This window comes from Patagioenas fasciata, chromosome 14, assembly GCF_037038585.1.
Source record: "Patagioenas fasciata isolate bPatFas1 chromosome 14, bPatFas1.hap1, whole genome shotgun sequence".
Classification (NCBI taxonomy): domain Eukaryota; kingdom Metazoa; phylum Chordata; class Aves; order Columbiformes; family Columbidae; genus Patagioenas; species Patagioenas fasciata.
The window spans coordinates 14,302,163-14,325,798 of NC_092533.1; the positions used below are offsets into that span (position 1 = coordinate 14,302,163).

Here is a 23,636-nt window from a genome sequence, read left to right on the forward strand (position 1 = left end):
TGTCTTGAAGAATGTGACCTCTTCTCTGGAGTGATTTTCCTTCAGATTGATGAGTCCTTTTTGTTCGTGACTTGGAGATAGAACAGAGGATGTAGTCAGGTCTGCATTGTGATGGGATGATATTATGAGATATTTACAGCTTCTTGTGGTCTTGGACCAGTTAATTTTATAGAAATGTGTTTTTCTTGGCTTAAGTTACTGTAGAAGATTTCCGTTAATCAAAATAACCCTTTCTGTCCTCTTCTATGATAATACGCAAGCGAACCTTGCGCTGCAGTTTTGGGTGGTGGAGCTTTCAGGGCGACAGGACTTCAATTCTGTCCCTGTCCACCTCTTGCTGTGTGAGCACAAGAACTTCAGAGATTTTGAGTTAGAGTTGATCATGTTTTATATTAGCTGTATTCATTTTATCTGTTGCTGTGCATTTTAATTCGTTTTTATAAAGCAATTCATTTGCCTTTATTGGAAGATGGAACAACGCTTGAGGTGTAATTGTTAGCTGAGAAACTTATGGTGCCTTCTTACTTCATTATGCAAAGTTTCATTGCTGTCTGATGCAATCTAGAATTTTGAATGTTCCAGAAAATACTTCTATGAAAACTGTTAAGATACAATGTCCTGTATTTTGTGTGCCTTAACATGATGTTCCATTGTCTTTTTTTTTGTTTTCTTTTCATTTATTAGCTTACTTTGAACCTTTAAAACAAAGGATCACTTCAGGAAGTTGTTATTTCTGATAAAATCTGTGTATTTACAAAGGTAGATAACTCTGAAAAAGTAAAGCTAGTAGTTTACACAAAAAAAATATGACTCCTTTTTCCTCTTCTTTTCTTCCCCAATAGGGCAGAGTATCAAAACTTAGCTGAGTGAGATACTTATTTGTGTATTTGGAAATAGGTGTCTTCACTGAAATTCTATGAAGAACTACTAGGGATTTTAAAATAGTGTTGCATTTGATTTTCATGATAAGTTTATACAGCCTTAAAATGGTCTCTAGTATACCCTTCTTCAAAGAATATCCTTGTAGGTTGACACTGCTAGCAGAGAAAAAGCATATTAAAACATCTTGTTAATGAGCATATGAAAATTGTTAGTATCAAATTGAGGTAGGAGAAGTTCCATGGAAGCTTTAAAGAAAGGAGAGTTTCTTGGGCAGAAAGAGAATGATGTTAATTTAGAGTCAAAAGCAGGTGGTGTTCTCAACTGAAATGATAAGTAAAGTACCTAAACTCTTGATCGTTTGCATGATTACTACGTTTGATGACTTCTGAGAATAGTCTTGTAGGGGGTTGAAAATCGCTGAGAAACCTCTTCAGCAACATGATCTTATTATAGTAGCATCCTCTGATGAGATGTACACCAGAGCTTTGCTTGAGCTCGGATTCTGGAAAGTTCCCCCTTAACAGTGTTTTCGACTATTAAGAGTAAACCAGAAATGAAAGGTACATTCCTAATGGTTTTCTTCTGGCAGATCTGTACCCAGCGGTACACCTTCTGCTATTGCCAGCAGGAATGAAGGTGCCTAACAGGCGTAGAATTATAGAATGTTTTAACACAAGGAAGTGAAGAAGAATTAAGAAGAAACTGTCTTAAAATTCTTGGCACCGGACCTGCTTGGGCGCAAGAAAAGTACAAGTACTTTCATGTTGGTTATGTTTCTGCAACTTTATAATACAGTCATAGGTTTCAAATGAAAACTTTTGAGTCTAATCAGAAGCCCAGTGCCCAGGAGTTCCCAGAGACAGCTGGTGGTTAGCCTGGGTGGGAAGGAAAAGACTGGTGGAAATGAACAGCATTCAAATCCATAACTGAAACTCTGGGGATAAAGAAGGATTTTGAGAACGTGCAAAGGCAGAGGAGCCTGACAAGAGGTAAGAACACTGGAAAATGCTGCTAAAAATTAAAATGAACTACTGACTAAGTGTTGGTGAAAGCAAAAGAGAGTGGGAATGGCTGGAGCACAACTTGTGCTCCAACCAGCTTGATGTCTTGACTCCAGTGCTAGTAAGGTTAAAAATCCCATTAACTAAATTAAAGACAGCATTCTGCCCTAGGATTAGAAGGAAAAAAGAACATCACCAGTCGACAATTAAATAAAGTAAATTGTCATTCAGTGCGTGGGCATTTAGATCTACGTCGCTTCTTTAAATTTTGATCAGTTTGATCAAAGACTTAGTCAGAAATTATTTAGACAATTATTTCCTTATTCAAAAGTATTCTCTGGTGATAGGAAACTATTATACAGAATCATTAAAGCATGCTTAACTGCATTGTGTTAATTATGCAATGATAAATTATTTTACCTTTCTTCATTAACAGCATTTTAGCAGCAGATAATAGTATTGTTTATTCTTTCTTGGCAGTAGAAGAGTAATAATGTCCTGTAGGCAATTATTTTTAGCAAACCTCCTCTTTTGAAGTGGCCGTTTTATATTTGATCTTTAAATCCATTTTGTAAACTTGTTCAGCTATGCTAATTTTAAGCAATTGTATTAAATGAGAAGTTGGCTTCTTGTATTGTTCTATGGTGACTTTATTATTTATTTTTTTTTATCTGAGTGCATAGAATGATGGAAGGGATGTAGATAACAATTATACTGCGAGCAGGAAACCAAGAACTGGAACTTGGTGTTCCCAGTGTGCAGTAAATTCATTGTGTGTGCTGAGGTGGGACACTTGTTCTCTTAGTATTGAACTGTTTCTGTAGAAGGATAATACAGATTTAGCTCTCATGGCTGTCCTAAATCCCAACAAATATTTGTAAATAGCTTTGAGTTAGGAGTGGAAATACATTATAGCAGGGTAAAAATTCTACATTTTTGGGGGGCAGTATTTGGAACGGGGAGGATGTTCATATCTCATTCAGGAAAGAAGGAGGAACACGCTCCAAAAGGAAAAACTTGAAAACTCTGCATAGCCGATAAACTCCAGGACACAAAAATTTTTATTCTGTCACTTTTTTCTTTATTTCTCCTTCAAACTCCTTCTACTGTTTTTCCTCTGTGTATCTAGGAATAAAAGTACTTGTCATTTCAGCCTCATTTGTATTTTGCTTAGTACTAATTTGGGTGGGGTTTATAAGCCCTTCTCTGAAAAATGGCTTAAAGTTTTTTGCTAGTTGTATTTGTCTGTACTGTTTTTCATGGCTTGGATGACATGCTTTTACAAAACGTGGCCATCTTTCAAGTCAGTGTGACGCAATGTAGATTGCGTATGGCTCGAGTAACATCTAGGAAGGGAATCAACGTCCGAGTTGCCACACTCTTTTGACATCCAGCTATTGAAATATGTGGGATGCAGGTGATATTTTAGTGAGTTTAAAACAACTTTTCAAGAATAGTAGTGTAAATATACTGTGTGAGCTAATAGAGGCACTAAATTGGTTTTGTGTGCTGGAGGCTTAACAGCCAAGTGCACAATTCGTCACAGATGAAAATGAAGAACTGGTTGGTTCAAATGTGCCACGCCACCTCAATCCTAGAACACTGGCAGATGCTTATCTAATAGTGACATTTTACTGATGTGGTTTCTGACTGGGTGATCTCCAGCTCATGACTTTCATACAACAGAAGCCACGTTCAGTAACATTTAGGAATTTGTATCCGAGCTTGTGTAGCTGCTTTTTCAAGCGACGTAAGGTACCTTTAAGAAAGAACTTCCCCTTAAGTCTTCAGTGTCAACTGCAATTCTGGACCCTCTTAGTCCATGGTAGAGGATTTGCTCACCTGGATCAACACGCGGTGGAAAATCAGGCGTTGATCCTTAGCAGTCAGTGCAGGATGTGAGAGCGAGACTGTCACAAAGCCTCTCCCAGCTCCTGGGCTTGCCAGCACTTGGTGACGATGTTATTTCCTCAGTGGGATGTTATTTCCATAATGGATTTAAACAGTTCTGGGATTTGTAAGAAGTTCGTGGAGTACAGAAATCTCAGAAGATAGTCTGGAAATAAAAATATGTATATTTAGGTAGATAAAAATACATGATGATATAAATATTGGGCACAAGGTTTCATTTTGTTGTGGTCACAATTTTGGCTGCCCTTAGTCGGAAAATACTTCCTATAGCTTCTATTTACTAAAGGAAAAAAAAGAATCAAAAAAGTAAAAAAACCTGGTTTTCTCTTCAGGAAAGCACAACAGGAAATGCCTAGAAGCACTGGGTGTATTTTACTGCTTAAACTTGAATCATTCATCAAAAATGTTCTGAAATAGCTGTTTCACGTGTCGGACTAAGTACATCTAATTTTCAGTGCAATATATAGAGTAGCTACACAAAAAGGAAAACTCAGTATTTGGAGAGAAAAAAAAAAATCTGGAGAAAGACTTATCAATGGAAAATGAGGTTACATTATTACACCAAACAGACTGTCCAAATAGACTTGTGTTTTTTGGCCCAAATCAAAACCAGCATACTTGCCATCAATTCGTGTAACAAACTGTACATACCGTAGTAGTGTTTCATTAAACATTGCATTTTATTTATTGCCTTTTTTAAAAGGTAGAGGTGATCCAGAAGTAGAGATGTACTTTTTCACCAACATTAAAATCAGCAAAAAATACAGCGGTTAAATAACTCATTTATCCCCTGAAAACCTGTACTGTGCCAAAGCTGAATTATTGAATTTTCTCATTTCAAAAATAGTCCTTGCATAAAATAATGAACAGCATTTGAATCTCTAAATCACAAGCTTATTTCCAATTGTTAATGATGAAAAGAAGTACAGGCTTTTAAAAGACCTTTTTTTAATGAACAGATTGGTACATGGTGTACTACTTTTTATTTTTTTGAGACTGTTTCTGATATCGTTTGCACTGTTGTAATGTTTTGATCTAGTTGTGCTGGGTTATTTAAGGGCACAAAGTAAATGTGAAGTGCTTTGTTTTCTCTTGAACTTCCAAGTGATTACTGCATTCTGTCTGTTGTGAGTGGCAGGTCTAATGGCCACATATTCTGGAATAGCATAAGGGATCATTAGAAAATGCAAGAAACAAGCACATAACTTAAGTAAGATCAGTGTACGAATCAACTTCAAATTTAAAAAGACTTTTAGCGTAGGCTTCACTAAGCCATTAAAATTCTTTTTGAGTCCTCCCTCTATGCCTCCTATTGATTTGACTTTGCTAACACAAAAAGTGGTCATTTTTTTTAAAAGAAAACCCTAAATGAAAACTCCCTGTTTTTTCATTTCTCAGCCCCTCAACCATCTCCTCTGTCCCCTCCCCTCCACACCCAGGGTACCACTGCTGTGCTCATGTCCAGGCAAATAGTTGTTGCACATGAGCACAAGAAATGCTGTATTGGGCGAGTCCAAAGTTTAAGAGATGGTGTGTAACTTGTGGCACATGTGATACATGTTTACCAACAAAGAATGTCTCGTTTATAGCTTTAGATTTACTGTCTGTGGAAGGTCTAGATCAACTGAGACTATGCGCCTTTGAATCTTGACCGACCCCTTTGCAAGCCACCAGTACGTTATTCGGAAAGTCAGATGGGATCCTCTCCGTGCTTCGCAATAATTAAAACAATGATGGGGAGAAAAGCAGTTGAAGTCAGTTGTTAGCGGCTGTACTACTCTGTAGTGTAAGTAGGTCAATATGAGCAGTCTTAGTGAAATCCTTTGAAACAAAAGAAATTATTAAAGCAGTTACTATTTAGGTCAGTTACTCAAAATATACCATTCATAGAGGGCCCTTGAGACAGACAAGTCGAAGAGTATCAGGAATTTTAACCTCAAATTGAATCTCACCATTATTCTCGCTAAACTGGAGCTATCACGTTTTACCTTTCCAGGAATGCGTTACATAAAGATTTGACTATCTTAACAAGGAAGGTGTTTAGCCTTGAATTGAAACAGTATTTCATCTGTTTCAGATAAGTACAAGAAAAATGTGAAATAAGTTTTCTAGGAGCGAGTTACAACTTAATTTCACTGTAGTTTGAGCCATGTATGGCGATGCTGTTGTGTGAATTTTAGGAGTGGTTTGTTGACAGTGCTGTGGAACTGCTTTTTACCGGACTGTTTCATTCATAGAGATCCCCAAAGCAGAGGCAAGCATCTATGCGAATATTTTGTTCATTTAGGTAGATGTATTTAGTCTCAGAGGCTTGGGATTTGTCCTGAAGTACTAGAAAAATCAGAAAAAATATTCAAAGTACTGTAATAAATATGAACATGTCATTGAATAAAACCCCCACTTAAAATATTTTTCATATTATCTATAATATTTTAAGTGTATCTTAAAATGTAGTAATGTTTAAGAAATTTTTAGTAGTACAGTGTTGTAAAGAACAAGTTATTAGCTAAATTATTATGAGATCTGATTCTTGTAACAAGGTTTTCCTTAATAAAGGTCAAAGTAAAGCTGCTGGGACATCTTTATCATGCTTTTCATTTATTTTCTTGTGTTAATCTGTTGGACTCATCATGGTAATGGCAGTGCAGATGTTGCACCTTGCTGCACGTGAGGGAGATTGAGGAATATTTCTTGGCATGATCAACACTCGAGCGTTGTCTCACCGCTCACCATTTCCTTTTATTTTTGCGTTTGTAGGGTAATTGCACAAAAATCTACAGAAGAATGTTTATTGAGGGAACACTTCAACGAAATCTTGTCTGCCTGAGAAGATGCTTTAATAAGCTAAGATGATGGAAATACTCAGAAGTTCTATGTCAGTCATAGTAAATCCTTCTTTTAACTATAGTAACAAGGAATTAAATGTTCTTTCAGAAACAACAGAAATCAGCCCAGACAGCTTGAAGTTCAGCAATCATAAAAAACAAAAAGCTGTTTGTATTTCTGAACGGAGAGACAATACCTTCATACGGAATAATGGGCTTTTGTATTGAGCAGTAGCGTGAAGACATACACAGAGTAATTGGCAAGTTTTGCTCAATACTGTATTCATCTGTTTCTGTGTTTTGTAATTGTGAGATGTTGATATCTGAATATGATGAGGTGGTATTGAGCTGGGATCAAAAAACCAGGAATTGTTAATCTAAATGATCATATATCTCCCCAAACTTCAAGAAGGTGTTTGTACCACCAGTTTTAACATGCTTTATAGTTAACATGCTTTACAGTTTAATAAATATTACAGGGCCAAAGAATTGAACTGTATAATTGAGATATAGAGAAGCCAGCTTAGCCACTAGACATTCAGAGAGGTGGGAAACCTGAGCGTACATTGAGTTGTCCGTTCTCTTTAAACTGAAGTTCTAAAACTAACCCTCCTAGTTTTAGGTACTGAATGTCTTCTGATTTTATTTTGGCGTTTCTGTGTGTACTGTTTCATGAGTCCCCCCGCCACCCGAATGTACCATGATAGTTAAAAGAATAAGGGGGAAGAGGGAAGCATGGCTACAATTTTTAACACTCACAGATTGCAGAATACCTGGTGGGTGGCTTAAATCAGCTGTTTCTCCTGGTTACCTAACTTTCTTCTTTAAAATATAGAAAGAAAAAGAAATAGAAATCGTCGAAATGTCAGAGTCTAAATGAAGCCAAGAAACCATTTCTCAAGTTCACCAGCTCCTCTGGCCAAGTACATTTTTTTCTCTTTTAGGGACACAATCTATTCCAGCCCAAAAGCAATGATTTAGCCAATACTTAGGCCAGTGTGCTGACCTCCCCTCCTCCGGGCGCAAACAGCTCCAGCAGTGCAAGCTGTGACTACCTCCTGGGGTCGTGGTCTTTCGCAGGAGTTTGTTACCTGGCTGGCAGTGGTGGCAGGAGCAGATCTGGGTATTTTTGGTGGGGAAGATTTCATTTCCCACAAAAGGTTTTGTCATGAGGATTTCTCAGGAGTGGTACAGAGCTGGGCATGGGATGCCATGAATAGAAGGCATACATTCAAATGCCAGCTCACAATAATGAATACTCCAGTGGGTAGGCTACCCATGCTTAGTGTATTTCTCGCTTTCTTCTTTCACTTTTTGGTTTATGCATACTGATTGTGCATATATTGAAGCATATATGCCACAGTAAGGGTGTTGTAATTAAGTAGGCTGTAATTATTTCCCTCTTGCTAGTCCAGTGAGCAAGAAGATATCTATACAATTCTGAAGAGCTCCAACTGAGGAGATGGATAAACTGGTCATTTTGAGGGATTGTGAAGAAAAACATCTAGTCATGTTCTGTGGTGCACAAGAGCAGCCAATTCCCAAAGTGGGTTGAGAGAATTATAAAAATGCAGAAAAGCTGAGGCTGGAAAGGACCTCTGGAGATACCTGGCCCAACCTTCTGTTGGGAAAAGGACCTCTGATTGTGTGATCAAGGGGCAGTAAAATAGTCGCAGTTGCTTGGGAGCACATTGTTAAAGGTTAATGTACATCTCTGTAATGCATTAATGGCAAATAGGAATAATCTCCTCTATGCAGCTCCTCTATGTGCTTCATTTTTAATTGCAAGCCCTCCTGCAGGAAGAACTAAAATAATTAAAGCTGGTTTGAGTCTGCATTTCTTAGTACTGTTGGATAACAGAAACAAATACTATTCTGTCAGTTCCATGTTGTTATCAGTGCTCATTCAGAAATCAAAAGATAACAGTGTTTTTGTTTTATCCTTATTTTTTGGACTCTTCAATGAGATGATAATTTAGATAGAATGCGATTCTCTTACAGTAGTTGATTTCCTTCCCCCCACCCATTCATGCCAGTATTTCAATTTCTAAGGATGCATCATGTGGGTTTTCTCTTTTTTCTTGATCTATGCCACACTGTTCTTCATGGATAAGTCAAGGAAAGTGGAATTAAAAAAAAACAGTGGTGACAACATTACTCACTCTTTTGTTATTGTTTCCTGGTTTTAGGTGACAGTGGCTGACCCCAAATATAAGAGTGGCTTTTCTGAAAGCGTCCTACCAGACTCAGAATAATGGACATAAAAGACAGAAGACACCGTTCTCTGACGAGGGGCCGCTGTGGAAAGGAATGTCGCTATACGAGCTCTTCGCTGGACAGTGAAGACTGCAGAGTACCAACTCAGAAGTCTTACAGCTCAAGTGAGACACTGAAGGCGTATGATCATGACACCAGGATGCACTATGGAAATCGAGTTTCTGACCTGGTTCACAGGGAGTCAGATGAGTTTCCAAGACAAGGTATGTTTGAAGTCAGAACCGCTTTCTTTTACAGTAATCCTCAATAGAAAATCTCTGTTGCTTGTTAAAATATACCAGTGTTATAAGGAATTTTAATGAAAAAAATGTGGGAGAATGGATACCATTTCATCATCATTTCACCTGTTTTGTGTTAAATTAGGAAGTCCTTTCTCTTCCCAGATTTCTGGTATTGTTGGAATTCACTATTTATAGGCAAGGCAAACTGGGATCTACTGTTCAAAGCATCTGATAAACACAAATGCTTCACCAGATGTTGTATTTGTCATGGATTTCAGGATTGGCCAAAATGTTTACTTCATATTCTGTTTCCTAGGTTCATTTTAGAAATAATAATGGCATTTTCACCAAAGTAACTGAAAGTACTGAAAAGATAACTAAAACACTGTTCTGGTAAAACCTCCTATGGCCAATGCATATTCATTATTAATTAGGTACCTCCACATTTCTTTGCTGTTCTTAACTGCTGTGTGACTGAAATGTGGTGATGGGCATACTGTTTGACTTCACTTTGTCACTGCTCAGCCTCACTGCTTACCCTTCATCTCATAAAAACTAGAAGGAGAAAACCAGCTTAATTACTTTTATAACTGGCTATAATATTATGCATTATTGCAGCATTGAGATTCTAGAACTAATATTTGAAATAACCTGCCTGTGTGAACTTGTAAGCAAGGTGAGGTTATTTCTTTTAGAAAATGATCCTTGCTTTAAATACCTGTTATGTCCAATGAACTAGTGAATTAGCAGTCTGAATGTTTTTAGTTGAAGAAACTGTGCTGATACCTTTGCACTGTGCACACACATAGTTTTACTCCCATTCAGGTATTTACTTGTCTCAGTAAATCATAAGTCTCTGTGTGGAAACCATTAGCGAGCATTGCTTCATAGGAACAGTGTTGAATGGTCTGGTTAACTTGACCAAATAACCTGTCACTCAGTCAACAGTTATATTTGGCTTTTAGAATACAATACTTGGTTTAGTTTCAGTTGGAGAATCAGATATGGTTTATATCAAGCAAGATACAAGCCATCTTGAGGCATAAGGGTATAGTACTTTGTGCCCCTCTCAGTGGAAGGTAAATTATCTAGTACATCTTCATTTGCTGAAACTCTACTATTTTATATATGTGTTTGTTAATGCCGTATGATAGTTTTCTACTACACATTTCTATGACTCAGAAGTTCTAACACACATTTCTTCGTGGAGATCATTCAATGAAAGGTCATTTTTTAATACTTGATATCATGTCATGCAACTCGTCCAAAGCATTCTGCCAGCAGTCAGTGTCTGTCTTCACCTTTAAACCAAAATATCTATCAATTAGCAACACTAATTAAACCCTTGTCAAATCCTTGTTTCTCTCGCATTTTGTACAGACATTTGGAAGTGTTTGCATTATGCTTGGTCTATCAAACACCAAGTTCTGTTTTCTGAGGTAATCTCTGTTCTTGTAGGGTCTTCTTTGCTTATAGGTCTTTACCTGCAGATAACGCATCAAACTGCAACTAGATCATACAAGCGCTGAAACCATTTTCACTGTGGTTTGTTCAGCCTTTGTGTACAGGAGTCATCTAAATATTACTTTTCCCTATCTGGATGACTGATGCTTCAGCTCAAGTACCTCATTTTAGCTTCCAGGTCATTATTCAGCATTTCATGAGGATGTTCTTTTTCTCTTGATTACTGATTTGACAACTGTTCATCCTCCTCCTGCTCTTAATTTGTTCTTAGCTGCCCTTTTTATGAAGGGGAGTGCAAATTCTTGGTAACTGAATTGAAATGCTCAGAAGATATTATTATTATTATTATTATTATTATTATTATTATTATTATTATTATTATTATTATTATTATTATTATTATTATTTACCCCGCTAGTCTGTGTTGTTGTGTCTAGATGAATGAAGATTTTTTTAAAGAGCCGAAGTAAGTTTTTCTATTAAATAATGTGAGCAGCAGCGCCTTATTTTCCTGCTTTTGTTAACTGGAGAAAGTAAATTTCTTCAGTAAATAAGTCTGTGATGCTTCTTCATGTTTGAAAGCTCGGTATCTTTTTCATTGTGATTTCTTTTCTGACATGAAATATGACATAACGTGGCAAGTAGATTTAGATTAAGACTTGGTGCATCTTCTGACTTTCTACATTAATCTTATATGGATAAAAATGTGGTACATACAGTAGGAAATACTGTTCATTACATCTTACGCATGCGGTTTCAAACTGCAGACATCTAGGAATTTATACATGCAAATTTATTCTGAATTTGAGTGGGTGTTTTGATAGGATTAAATTCTGTAGGAAATAAACATGCTTAAAATAAATAGTCTTTAGAGAATTTTTTTATTCTTCTATTATAAAAGGACCTTGACATATTTTTTTAAGCAATTGTAGAAATTTTCCTCAATATTTTGTCTCATCTTTTAGTGAAGCTATATGCATATGACTTCTTGAAAAGTATCTGGTTTAACCGTGGCACTGGAACTGCTCAAAGCAGTTGCTTTCAGCTGCTGCCTGATCATATGTTACTTGGGTTTGAAAATCTGTTAAGCGTAAGACCACATTGAACTACTTCCAGTTTTGTTTATGATGGTTTGACAGTGAAATGCTTATAACAAAAACAATATTCAGAGCTCAGAAATCTGAAACAGATCTTCTTGGTTCGCTTTAGTGTTTTGTCCTTCTGCTCTGACTTGTCTCATTCTTTATGAAAAAGCAAATCTCTGAAATATAAATACTTCTGTAAGCCAGTGTGAACAGAGCATTCGATAGGAAAATTGAATGTTGGTGGAAGTTTAGCTCTGAGATACAACTTCAAAAATTTGTCATCATTTGCATTTATTGAAATAAGTTTTTTGTGCTAATCGTTGACAAACACGCCTGCCAAAGAAAGTTCCTCTTTGCCATAGAAGCTACTTTCTGGTGTGGTATTTGGAAGTTTTTGGTATAAAGGCTTGAAGGCTGACGTGACTGTATATTACCTGAAACACCTTAATCTGGCATTACTTCTACTGGACTTTTCCTTAGCGAAATTACGGGTAAACATCTAAGTAATAAAATTCCCCATTTTTAACATTAGCAATAATATTTGCACAAAGTAATTCAAATTAGGTTTAGTATTTTTGCATCAAGTTTTTTTTCTCATCATTTTCAAAACCGGTGTTCAGATTCGTGGCTAGAAATGACAGCTCCAGTGCATGCTTGAGCTATTAATTTTTTTACCCTAAAAAAGATAGAAACGTATTTGCAATTCTGTACCTGCACTGGATATTCGTTAGTCAATTGATCTGAAAAATATGGTCCTTCAGTGGATCTCAGAGCATTCAAACATTGCAAGATTTATTTAAAGTTGAAGAGTCCTTTTTGAATGCTGCATTTTAAAATGAATAGAAACTTTTCTGCTTTCTGCTAGGATATATCAAAAGCTTGACAATAGTTCTGATGCCTCTGAATATTTGGAATATTTTACAATCTTGTGGTCATACATGAATTTCTCTATATGCTATATATTTTTCCTCTAAAGAGAACCAATTATCAAACTTTATCTTTTTTTTTTCTTCCTTCTTTTAAAATAAAATACCTTCTTTCTGACTTAATCTGCTGACACAGCACAGTGGAGGTAGATGTTCTTTAAGGCAAAAAATGAGGATTTTGGAAAACCTTTCTTTAAAGGCCTTGCTTTGAAAGGCATCTTTTCTTCAAGTATTCTTGATAACACTCAGCTGAGTTTTTAAGAGTTTTAAACTGGGTTTCCAAGGGATGATTGCAAACCTTACTGTTCCAGAGCTCCTCACTTGGCATTCATAGCTCATGGGTTGTGTATTTCAGCCTGAGCTGAATGCCAGGCTTCAGCTGATGCAAAATTTATTAGCCAATAGTTACAGTGAATTGACTGCTGTCTCATTCTCAGGTCAGATCTAGTTTAGCAGTAAATCTCTGCTGTGAAATGTTAGAACAACTGGAGTATATGATTGACGTTATTAAAAATAAGTCTCCAAAAACACAATCATACTAAACAGGACCCAACAGTCTTGTGAAATATTTTGATGATTTTTTTTTTTACCACAGTGGAATTGCTTTGTATATGCCACAGCATCCTTTTTGTATGGCGAGATAATTTCAAGAAAGAACAGCCAATACATTTCTATGTGTGAGCTCAAGCTCCATTTTTTATTCTTTTATAGTTAAAAGGATGTGCTTTTTGTATCCTGTTTGACACTATAGGTATATTAATGGGAGTCAGAAAAAAGTAGTGATAGTTATTATAATAAATCCCTTATAATGTCCCTTAAGATTGCCCAGTATTTTTATTAACATTAAACAGAGAATTAAGTTATGCAGTGGAATTCTCAGAGAGGGGCACTTGAGATGTGTAGTGCACTCAGCTTTCCTTCGCATGAAGCTGTGTTACTATCCCATACTACTTATCATCTCTTTTCTCCGTGTACATTGAATAAGTTTCTCGAACAACAACCAAAAAAACCCAACAAACACCACAATCAATCACTGCTCTCTCCTTAAAAAACCCAAACCCAAAGCAACCCAAACCAGTTTGATGAAGCTACATTTTATTTTTTACAGCCTACTCCAGGGCAGCTCTGATTGCTGAGAAAGACAAATGTTGTTTTCTCTTCTTGTTCTTCTTCACATCATGAATCTGTCACCAAATAATTTACTGGGACACGTTTAAAGAACCACACTGCAGTAAGAACATTTCATGAAAGTGATTAAGCTTGTTGAGCTCTGAAGTTATTGTGGTCAGATGCTGTGTTCAGCAACAACTAATGTGCTGCTGTATGGAGGGGGTAGTTGCTATTACAGGTTCTCAGGCTGACTGGGCGTCATCTCACTGATTACATTCCCAGTAACATCAACATGAGATTTTGGTCATCTTGTCATCAAGATGTACTCAACTTTTAGGCTCCAATGAGTGTATCCCTTCCCAATCCAACTGAGTTTTACTAACTTGAGTTTTAATATTTCTTTCTGGAACCTGTTACCTTTTGAAAATTAAATATTTTATGTAGATTTGGACTAAGGACATTAAAGAAAACTTTCTCTTGTATTGTGGTTGCAGGAGGAGCACACTCTTAGTTTTCCTTTGTCATGTTAGGTTTCAGGTGGCATTCTGCAGCATGTTGCCTTTCCGTATATCCAAATACTTACAAATAAAATCAGAGGTAGAGGCAGGTGGCCGAAGCCCCTTAACATGAAACGGAGTGTAGGGTCGCTTGTGTGGGGAAACAGGGCTGAAGGCAAATCTGTTGTTGTCACCGGTACGCACGTGGAACTTGTGCTGCTGTTGAATCAAGATTTACTTTGGCTTTAATGGTTACCTGAGAGATGGGCAATCCCAGTGTTAAAATATTTATTAAGGTGAGACAACTGCATTCCGTTTCTCTCCTCTAGAAAGCACAGCATTAGTGGGAAATAACAATTTTGTATTGTGATATGTATACTTTATTTAATAAACCAAAGATGTTGAGTAGCACCTCCCTCCCCAAATCATAAAAGATTATATGGGTCTTATTGTTAAGTGATAGAAAAACATGAAAGCACTTTTCATCTGTGCTGATATTGTTAATAATGGGGCTGCATAGCAGCATTACTAGACTAGCAAATAAATAAAAGTACAAACCTTTATAGCACCCTTCCCCAAATATGATTTTAGGAAGGGAAAATGTAAGAAAGTCTAACCCGAAATCTAATCTGCCTCTTCTTATTTATACTCTATCATCAGTCAGGTGGCCTTTTGAGCTGTAATATTAAGATCTCCTCATAAACAGGAATTAAACAAAAACTTTGTGTATATTTGATCTGAGTCACAATAACGTAAAGTCAGAAGGAAATCTCTTTAGGAGTGGCTTTTCAGGGAAACACCATGGAATAAGCTCCGTATTTGGGATACTTTCAAGTATACATGCATAAATTGTTCTCTGTTCCTCTTTTGTGTCTTGTGGCTGGTGGGGTTTGTTTGCTTGTTGGGTTTTTTTGCCTTTACAGCAGCAAGGTCTCTGATTTGTAAATGGTAGTTGAAGTCAGTTGCTCTGTTAATCTCTTATTTTCTGCTTCCTTTTCATTCCCCTTCCATCCTCCTGTCTTGGCGGTTCACCATTTTGTATCTCCATACGTGGGGTGTGCTCGGTGGCTTGGACCTGCTGGAACTGTTGGCAAGTTGAGCACGCTGAGTCTGTCTGACCCAGGCTTGTTGGACGAAGGTGTAGCTCTTGCTCTCTTTCCTGTTGGACTCATTGAACCTTGTCCCCCAGCGATCCTTCTCCAAGAGGGTCAGGAGGGGTGTTCCTGCCCAGCAATGGGGGAATCCTGTTCTAGGTGAATGTAATGAACGTGAAGTTGGAGTTTAAGAAAATACTGTCTTCTGAAACTTTACAGGGAGAAGGTATGATGTTGACAGGGGGCTCCAGTACTAATTAATATGACCAGCGCTGAGAAACACAGTACCCTTCTAATATTAATATTTATTTGTAGAGTAAACAACAAACAGCTAGACATAATATGCAAATTCCTTGTACACACAGTTTCTCTCAGGGAATCCTTTTTTATTCTTGGCAGTTTCTCTCTAGTGATCATTATTAAAAATCAGCATTTGTTTACAGTTGAAATTGGAGAATAAGAATGCAGGGATTTCTGATGCAAATATATAGGTATGTATAAACTTACCCTTCTTTTTTCCTAAACAGTTATTTAGCTTTCAAAAAGAGCTTCTTCCTCTCTCTCCTCCCCCTTTTTTTTTTACTGCTGCTGTACTAGACTCCTCATCAGTTGATTAGTTAAACTAGGTTCTATTTTTTTAACCATTTACAAAGTTACATGAGCATTATGTAAGCCAGATATAAAACCGTAACTTCTAAAAAGTAGATATTATCAACTGATGTGGTCAGCACACACTGAGTAAAAGCTTTTTATTTTTTTAAGTCAGTCTACACTAGAGTAGGCTTAATAACCATTTTAATGCAAATACCTTTTCAAAATCACTTCAAAATTAATAGGAATTGTACTTCCTACACCTGATAGTTACAAATTCGTATCAAGCAAAAAGATCTCGTGCTTCAAAATAGAGGAGCAGTGTTTGCTCGCCTTGTAATGCCTGGAGCCTGACTGAATGTTGAAGAAAATCTGCTCTTTCTGTACTTTTTTTTCTCCTTATCCCTTTGCTCAGCTATGTAATACAAGTCGAAGACTTTGGATACTGAAAATAATAATTTTTGATCCTATAAATCCTTCTCAATTTTCTCATACACACACATGCACACACTCTTCTAAGAAATTTGTAATATGTAGGCACATCCACGTGGATGCTCTTTCTCATATTAAAATCCATCTGAAGGAAAATAATGTACTCCAAGGAGATTAAATTATATATATATATAAAAACATATTATTTTTTAAGTAAGATAGCCTAAGTGAAAATATTTATTTCTTGATTAATTCTAACAGAAATGGCTAACTTGTGCAAATTCTTCAAATATTCCACCTTCTCTTGGTTCTTGTCTTCAGAAAGATCTGCAGTTTAACACAGATATTTTTTTAGGGTGTATTTTCCAGCAAGAAGAGTTAGGAATGGAGGCTGATTACTTGTGCGTGTTCTCAAACTGATGAAGACGACGAGACTCAGATAGTTTCCTAATACAGCTGTTAGCATGAAAATCTCAGATTTAAAAGCTTTTACGTTTGATCTGGGTTTGAAATGGGCAACTTTGTTCCTGCGTCCTAGGCATGTACTAGAAAATTAGTCTTCGGAAGTCATGTAGCCCAAAATTTGCATTAGTGAATATTGTTTTGTTTCTGCTGTGAACTGGGAACCCATCTAAAGCTTGTTTTCTGGGAAAGAGCAATTAGACCACTTGTTTCTCCTCCCCTTTTCTCATAATAGAGGAAGAAATAAAGATTTAAATAAAAAGGAAATCTGTAAATTTTAAAGTGACAAGACGTTTATTTTGGATTCTATGTTGTTGAACTCTCTGATAACAGGTGTTATTAAGGTCTGCATCTTCAGGAAAATAAGGAAAGGATTAAACACTCCGGTAGGGGGATTGGACTGGATGATCTTCTGAGATTGCTTCCAGTCCCTGACGTTCTGTGATTCTGTGATTTTTGGAGAGCGTGGAAGGTGGTTTAAGCACCAGTCCATCCACTGCTCCAGTGCACAAGGCAGCTTTCAGCTCAAATGCGTTGGGAACAGGTTGTAGGTGTTTATTATGTTTATTTTGTAATTGTATTTTACACCTGATTTTTTTGCCCATGTTCTTTTGAAATATCTTACTATTGTTTGGGAGTAAATTTTAAACCCAGTGGACAACTGTATGGTCTGTGGTGGTGAGTACTGTGTTTATATTTGGATTATGTGGTGTTTAGAAGCTATTAAAATATTGTGCCTGTACCCAAATACATGCAGTTTACTTAGTAAGGAAAACATAAGGAAACTTTCAAACAAACAGAAACAACCACCACTCAAAACTAATTTTCTTCCTTAGAGAACTGTGGATGTTCTGGAGTTTTGTCAAAGTGCTGATGACCAATTTACTTATAAAGTCTATAAATGGGAATTAAAATTAGTAGGAAAAAATGAGAAGCAAGTATAATTGGGTAAGCAAAGCCCAGCATTTTTTGTGTTCTTTTTGTTTTAGATTATTTGTCTCTGGATCTTGAGTTCAAGGTCAGAAGACCTGTCAGTTAGCTTCTTTGGCCTTCTCTCCAGTTGCTCATCAACTTTTCTCAGATTATTTCTACGCTGATCCCAGTAATCTCTCTTTCAATGAAACTCATTGTGGAGTCTTGAAAATAGTAATAGACAGAAACTTCGTCATTTCTGCTGGCAGGCGGCGTGTGTGGCAAATCAGGCTCCATGTCAAAAGCAGATCCCAGCTTCTCTTTGGATTTTGGAAACTGGTTTCAGTTGCTAGCCATTTGGTCTAGTGATGCCCTCTTCTGTTTTACTGAAACACTCACAGTACCCAGTGGTTTTTCTTTACAGGTTCAGTTAGATGCTGCAGTTATTCTATCTAGGTAGGGCTCTTCAAGCCTCCTTTCTATAAACCCTTTCCTATCTTTTACTTTTTCTCTGAAGGAATGAAAACATCCCATAGCAATGCCATGTGGGCCTCAGTGACGTGAATAAAGATAGCCCGTTCTTATTACTTTGATGTTTGTAAATCCAAACTTCAAATCAGCTTTTTCTGGTGGCGACCGGTTCCTGTTGAGCTGCTTGTTGCTTCAAGGTTCCTAAATGTGTTCAGGGTCTAGATAGCTGACTAGACAAAATACCATGCAGATATTTTTATGTATTGCTGTTTTTTATATGAGTGCTTAGCTGGAAGTGTCTTACAGTGAATGCGAAAGTGCATGTCTGTGAATGTAGACCATATTGGAAACAGAGATTTACTGTCCCAAAGTGTAATGCTTACTCAGCCATCTGATGAGATTGGAGCACTAAACAGTTTGAGAGGGATGCATAAAGCTGTTTTATTACAAGATGCTGTTATGAATTGTAGCAGCTTTCCTTATGGTATACTGCTGTTGCCAAACAAGTTGCGTGAATGTAAGCAGTTTTATTTGTAATTATTTGCTTACATTTCCTTAGAATATTTGGGTTATAGCTGTTTGTGATTCCTACTCCTCCACTGGTGGCAATCCCTACATCCTGTTTAATTCAGAATCAAAACATATCTTTTAAAATTGTTGGAAGAAAAGCCTCTCTGAGAAATGCTGTTTCTTACAGACGGTATAGGATGGGTCTCAGATGTTTGTATGGGTGTGTGATAGAGCCTTGTTGAAATGGATGCAGAAAGCTTATATGGGAAAAGTCAAAAAACCAGTTTTCTTCTTCTACTTAATGCAGTGAAAAATAAAGAAGAGATTTCATTTTAGCTCAACTTGGGCAAGTCTAGAAAATAGAGAGAGGAACTATCGACCTAAAGAGATGTTATGGAAAACACAATAGAAAGACCATCATGTAGAACAAATTGCATCAATTTAATTCCCTTGAGCAAATGGCCCATTCTGTGGGAACTGGTCTAGCACAGTATTGTAGCTTTTTTGAGTTACTTCCAGTAGAATACAGTGTTTTAAAGATGGCAGTTTAAAATGACATACTAAACATTATAATTATAACAGTAATGTTTCAAATTTTGTAGTTAAAGAACAAAAAAACCTTTTTATAACTAATATTCCGTTTTACTTCATAGTGATATCCAATTGTCTCTTGGAGATTTTCTGTATCTAAGATAAGCATTTGAACAGTATTAAGGCAAAGCTAAAATGCTGTTTAATCTCTGTGGGAAACTGTTACCTTCCATGAAAATTATTCACAATATGCTAAAAACTTACTACACAAAAGTGATAATCTGGACATAATTCTTGCTTAAGTAATCTCACCAAAGAGTTGCAGAAGTGGGGGAGGGTAGTATTAGATAGTTTCTTGTTTTGGGGGCTTTGGGTTTTAGTTTCTAATGAACCTGCTAAATTGGGTCAAATATATTTTGGCACTAATTCTGGAGTCATGACAGTGAATCAGATTTTGTGTATGGATAGACAGTAAGTTTTTTTTCTAAATTCTTATGAACACAACATTATTACAAATACCTGCTTCAAACACTGAATTTATAAAGCAGATTGTTCATAATCTGAGGAATGATATATCACAGCTGTAATGCTCTGTCTTCCAAAGTTAATGAACAGTTACAATTTTCATAATGAAAAATTAAAATAAGGTTAAAGTGGTTTATACAACCTCCTACAGATCTAGCAATAGTCTAATTAGAAGAATGAACATTCAATTTAAGGTACTTGGAAAAATATATTATTTAGTATTGATAGAGAACTAAAATCCTGTACTTGTATTTAGTATTGTTCAATTGTGAATGATTCAACCAGGACACAGCAGAGAAAAATGAGATGTGACTTGCTTTCTGAAATCACTGTGTACACAACAGATTGTGGTTTTCGATGTCTTCAGTACTTCAGTTGTGTGACTCTTGTTGACTCAGTGCAACAATCTCTCACCGGTGTTTGCCCCTTTCTCTACCATTTTTTAAATAAAATGAACCTTGGTTGTTGTTTTTGCTATTAATAAACTCTAATGAAGCTCTTCTTACTGTGAATTGTCTGTTCTCGGGTAATTGCAACCAAGCAACACAGATAAGGTGCTGGCTGCAAATAGCGTGGTGTTCTGGAGGGAGCCCACTGTCCCCAACTGCTGGCCTTGGAGAGATGGCAGCGCACAGCTGAGCCTTGGCCAGCGGGCTAGAATTGACCACTAGGGAAAACATCCAGCTTCCATCATGACATCACAAAACTGCTCTGACAGGTTTTCCGTGTCCTCGCGTTGCCTCGAGTAGCAGTGCAGGGGTGGGATGGGATGCCAGGGGTGTGACTGGGGGTGCCAGGGGTGTGATGGGGCTTGTGGGTTTGGCAGTGGGGGGAACTTTCTTCTCTACCCACAAGTGTCTGCCCATGCAGGAGGTTGGGAAGAGTTTGTTATGTGTAGGAAGCTGTGGGAGGGTGACAGCACACAACGAGTATTGTGACACTGCACTACCTTGAGCTTGTTTTTTCCGTTTAGCGTAATCTAGAATGACTGTAATTGAGAGTATATTTGGAATAAGCAGGCTTTGTGGTTATCAAATATGTCAGCTTTGCTTTTTATGTCTATATGTCGGCTTTGTAACTCTTATGAGCTGTTATTTCCTGACAGACTCCTCCATCTTAAATTCAGTCTCTTAGATTCATCCTCTTTGTTCATTTTTTTTGACAGCATAACAATGTTATACCTTGATGCAAGTATATCCGTCCCACACAGGGGCTTTTCTATGTAGTGGGGTTTTGTGTGTGTGTGTTTGGTGTGGTGGTGCGTTTTGGTGTGTGTGTGTTTGGTTGTTTTTTTGTGACCAGCACTACACCACACAAGGCAGAACAGTCCTCCTTAATAAAATTCCTCTGAAGTATTGTTTTAGAGTGAATTTTCTGTTGATCTACGCGTTTACTCATAATTTCTACATCTTATAAAAACATAATAGGATAGGATTTCTCCTTTTCTTTTTTCTCTAGTATCTCTTTTACTGCTGAGGATTTAGTGTCCCGTTTAAGAAAATGTATACCAAAAAAACTTGGAGGTGTGGCAGCCTATCCTCGTACCATATAGATGTGATATTTATAAAACAGAAACTTTGGCATTACAAAACATGATGATTATCTGTGCAACAAGACGGGGTATCTGTGCATAGGAACAACTAAGAATAAATAGAATGACTTGGCAGATTAAAGAAACCCCAAATTAAGAGGTGATTTTCACAGTTGTAATATTGTGTTGCAAAATATACAAATATTGTTAATAGTACTGATTCAGTTATTGAATCCAAAGTATCAATTTGCTCAGCTGTTCAGTTGTGGAGTAGTGGATTGTGAGAATAGGAATGTAATTTAGATTCAAATTTGTTTTCCTGGAAATAATGATTTTGCTAACATATAGTGGTTTTGAATGTTTTTCTAAAAATATTTTAATTACCCCAGCATCACTATTTTTGTGTCCTCATTTTTAAGCTATAGTTGAAGAGAGTGGAGTTGATCCTCTTTATATATTCCCAATAAAAGAGAAATTACAGTAGTTGGTGTATTTGTCAGTCATGAGAGGGAAAGACTTCTCGACTTGCATTCTCACCAAGCACGTGCAAGCATTAAGCAGGTGGCTCAAACTGATGGAGATTTACCTTAGATCCTCTTTGTGTGACTTCAGTAGTGTTCTGAAAGAGAGAAGATATAGTAGCAAAATGCACAGTAAATTTCAAAACCACAATTGAAAAAATTAATCCCCTGGCCATGTTTATATTACTGCTTTTCAGAATAGGAAATAAAATCTATGCCTTTGGAGGTCATATGACTATTTTGCAAGGAAACAGACGTGGAGTTATTGGTAGCATCAGTGAATGTCAAGCTTTCTCTTTTTTTCATTTTTAATAGCATTACACCTAATATGTTTAAGAATACATTAAGTCCAGCAGTATAATTTCCTTACAGCTATGCTTATACAATATGCCTGAAAAAATGCCAAATTGTTCAGTTTAAATTAACCTCATTCTTATGCAATGAGATGTTTAAAAGAAGTACTGTTGTTTGCTCATGTAAGAGAAATTCTCCCCTACAGAGATGACATATCTAAAAGGCCTTTATCACTTCAGCTTTCTAGACAGAGGGTGAAGTTGAGCTAAATCTCTGCACAAACTTTACCTTTCCTACAGCCTTACAACCTTTTAATAAAAAGATATTTTGGTGGTGTTAGAAGCTCCGAGGTTACACTGTTGTGGTTTAAACCTGTTAGCAATTTGAACAGCTAAAGTAATAAGTTGCGCAGAACAAACTGTGTATCTTTATCATTCAACGTCCTCCTGTTCTACTTAAAAACATCTTTGCACACACTATCTTACATTTCTGACGACGTGAGATTGTATATTAACATACAACATGATCTGAAATGCAGATGAGGGCAGAGAGGACACTTCTGGAGAGTGGCTTCTTGTCTTACTGTCAAGGAGACTTAGACTTGAAGTTTTATTTCTCTGCTGAATTCTGTAGAGATTTTTGCATATGCAGCTTGCAGAGGGTGTGTGTCAAATTTCCTCTTTCTTTTTTCTCTCAAGGAATGATTTGCAAGAATCTCTAGATTATCGGCAAAATATTTTGTATGCATTTGTGTTTTTCTCTATTTCTCTGTGTTCACCAACCAACTGCATGGGTTTCTCATGTTGGTTATCCTTTCTTCAGGACTCCTAACCTGTGCAGAATGATACTGGTAAATAAAGGCTTTTAAAATCCTAGAAAAAACTTTTCTAGTGACACCAAATGAAGTGGCAGTATCTTCAGTGTTCAAAAAGCAGGGTAAATTTTGAGATATGAGGATCAATATGGAAGAGAGTTCCCAAGATAAAGGGCAGATGGATAAGACTAGTCAGGAGCAGTGCTGAAAGAGGGATAGAGAAAGGAATGTGTTGGTAGGGGCCTTAGGGTGCTAACCCTGGACAGAAGAAGAAGGAAGAGAAAGCATTAACAGAGTTTTTTGGAACTAGCTGTTATCTGGAAAGTCTTATCAATAAAGTGGGAAAGAGGCCATCCCAGCTGTGGAGAGAACTGGAAATATGGTTTTGCAAAACCGCCCAGAAAGAGCTAAAAGCAGAAGCATGTGTAAGATGGGATCAGTTGGCATTGCTCTGAACAGCTTGGGAGCATCACCTGGTGCTGATGATGCAGGATTGGGTTTTGCTTCTTGCCTACATGGTAGAATTGCTCTGGACAAAACTAAAATAAACCCTTGAAGACCAATAGCATGGCTGGAGGTGGAGGCAGTACCTGAAGCTCACCAGCAACATACGCACTTTGCACAGCATAGGCAAGTGATGCTGTAACCCCTCTTACCTTCACACTCCTGTGGGATCCTCCTCTTCTGTTATCTGCAGTGTGTCTCCTTTTTGGGAAATGGGAGCTAGGAGAACAGATCCATATATTCTA

General features: G+C 37.0%; 1 protein-coding gene across 12 annotated transcripts in view; it reads left to right on the forward strand.

The window, feature by feature from the left end:
* TENM2 (teneurin transmembrane protein 2) overlaps positions 1-23,636 on the forward strand; it is a 629,416-nt gene that overhangs the window by 133,820 nt on the left and 471,960 nt on the right. For all 12 annotated transcript variants that reach the window (XM_071814801.1, XM_071814803.1, XM_071814804.1 and 9 more), the window contains exon 3: positions 8,809-9,099. In XM_071814801.1, coding sequence (XP_071670902.1) covers positions 8,874-9,099 — 226 coding nt within the window. In that variant the 5' untranslated portion in view covers positions 8,809-8,873. The remainder of the gene's footprint in view (positions 1-8,808; positions 9,100-23,636) is intronic.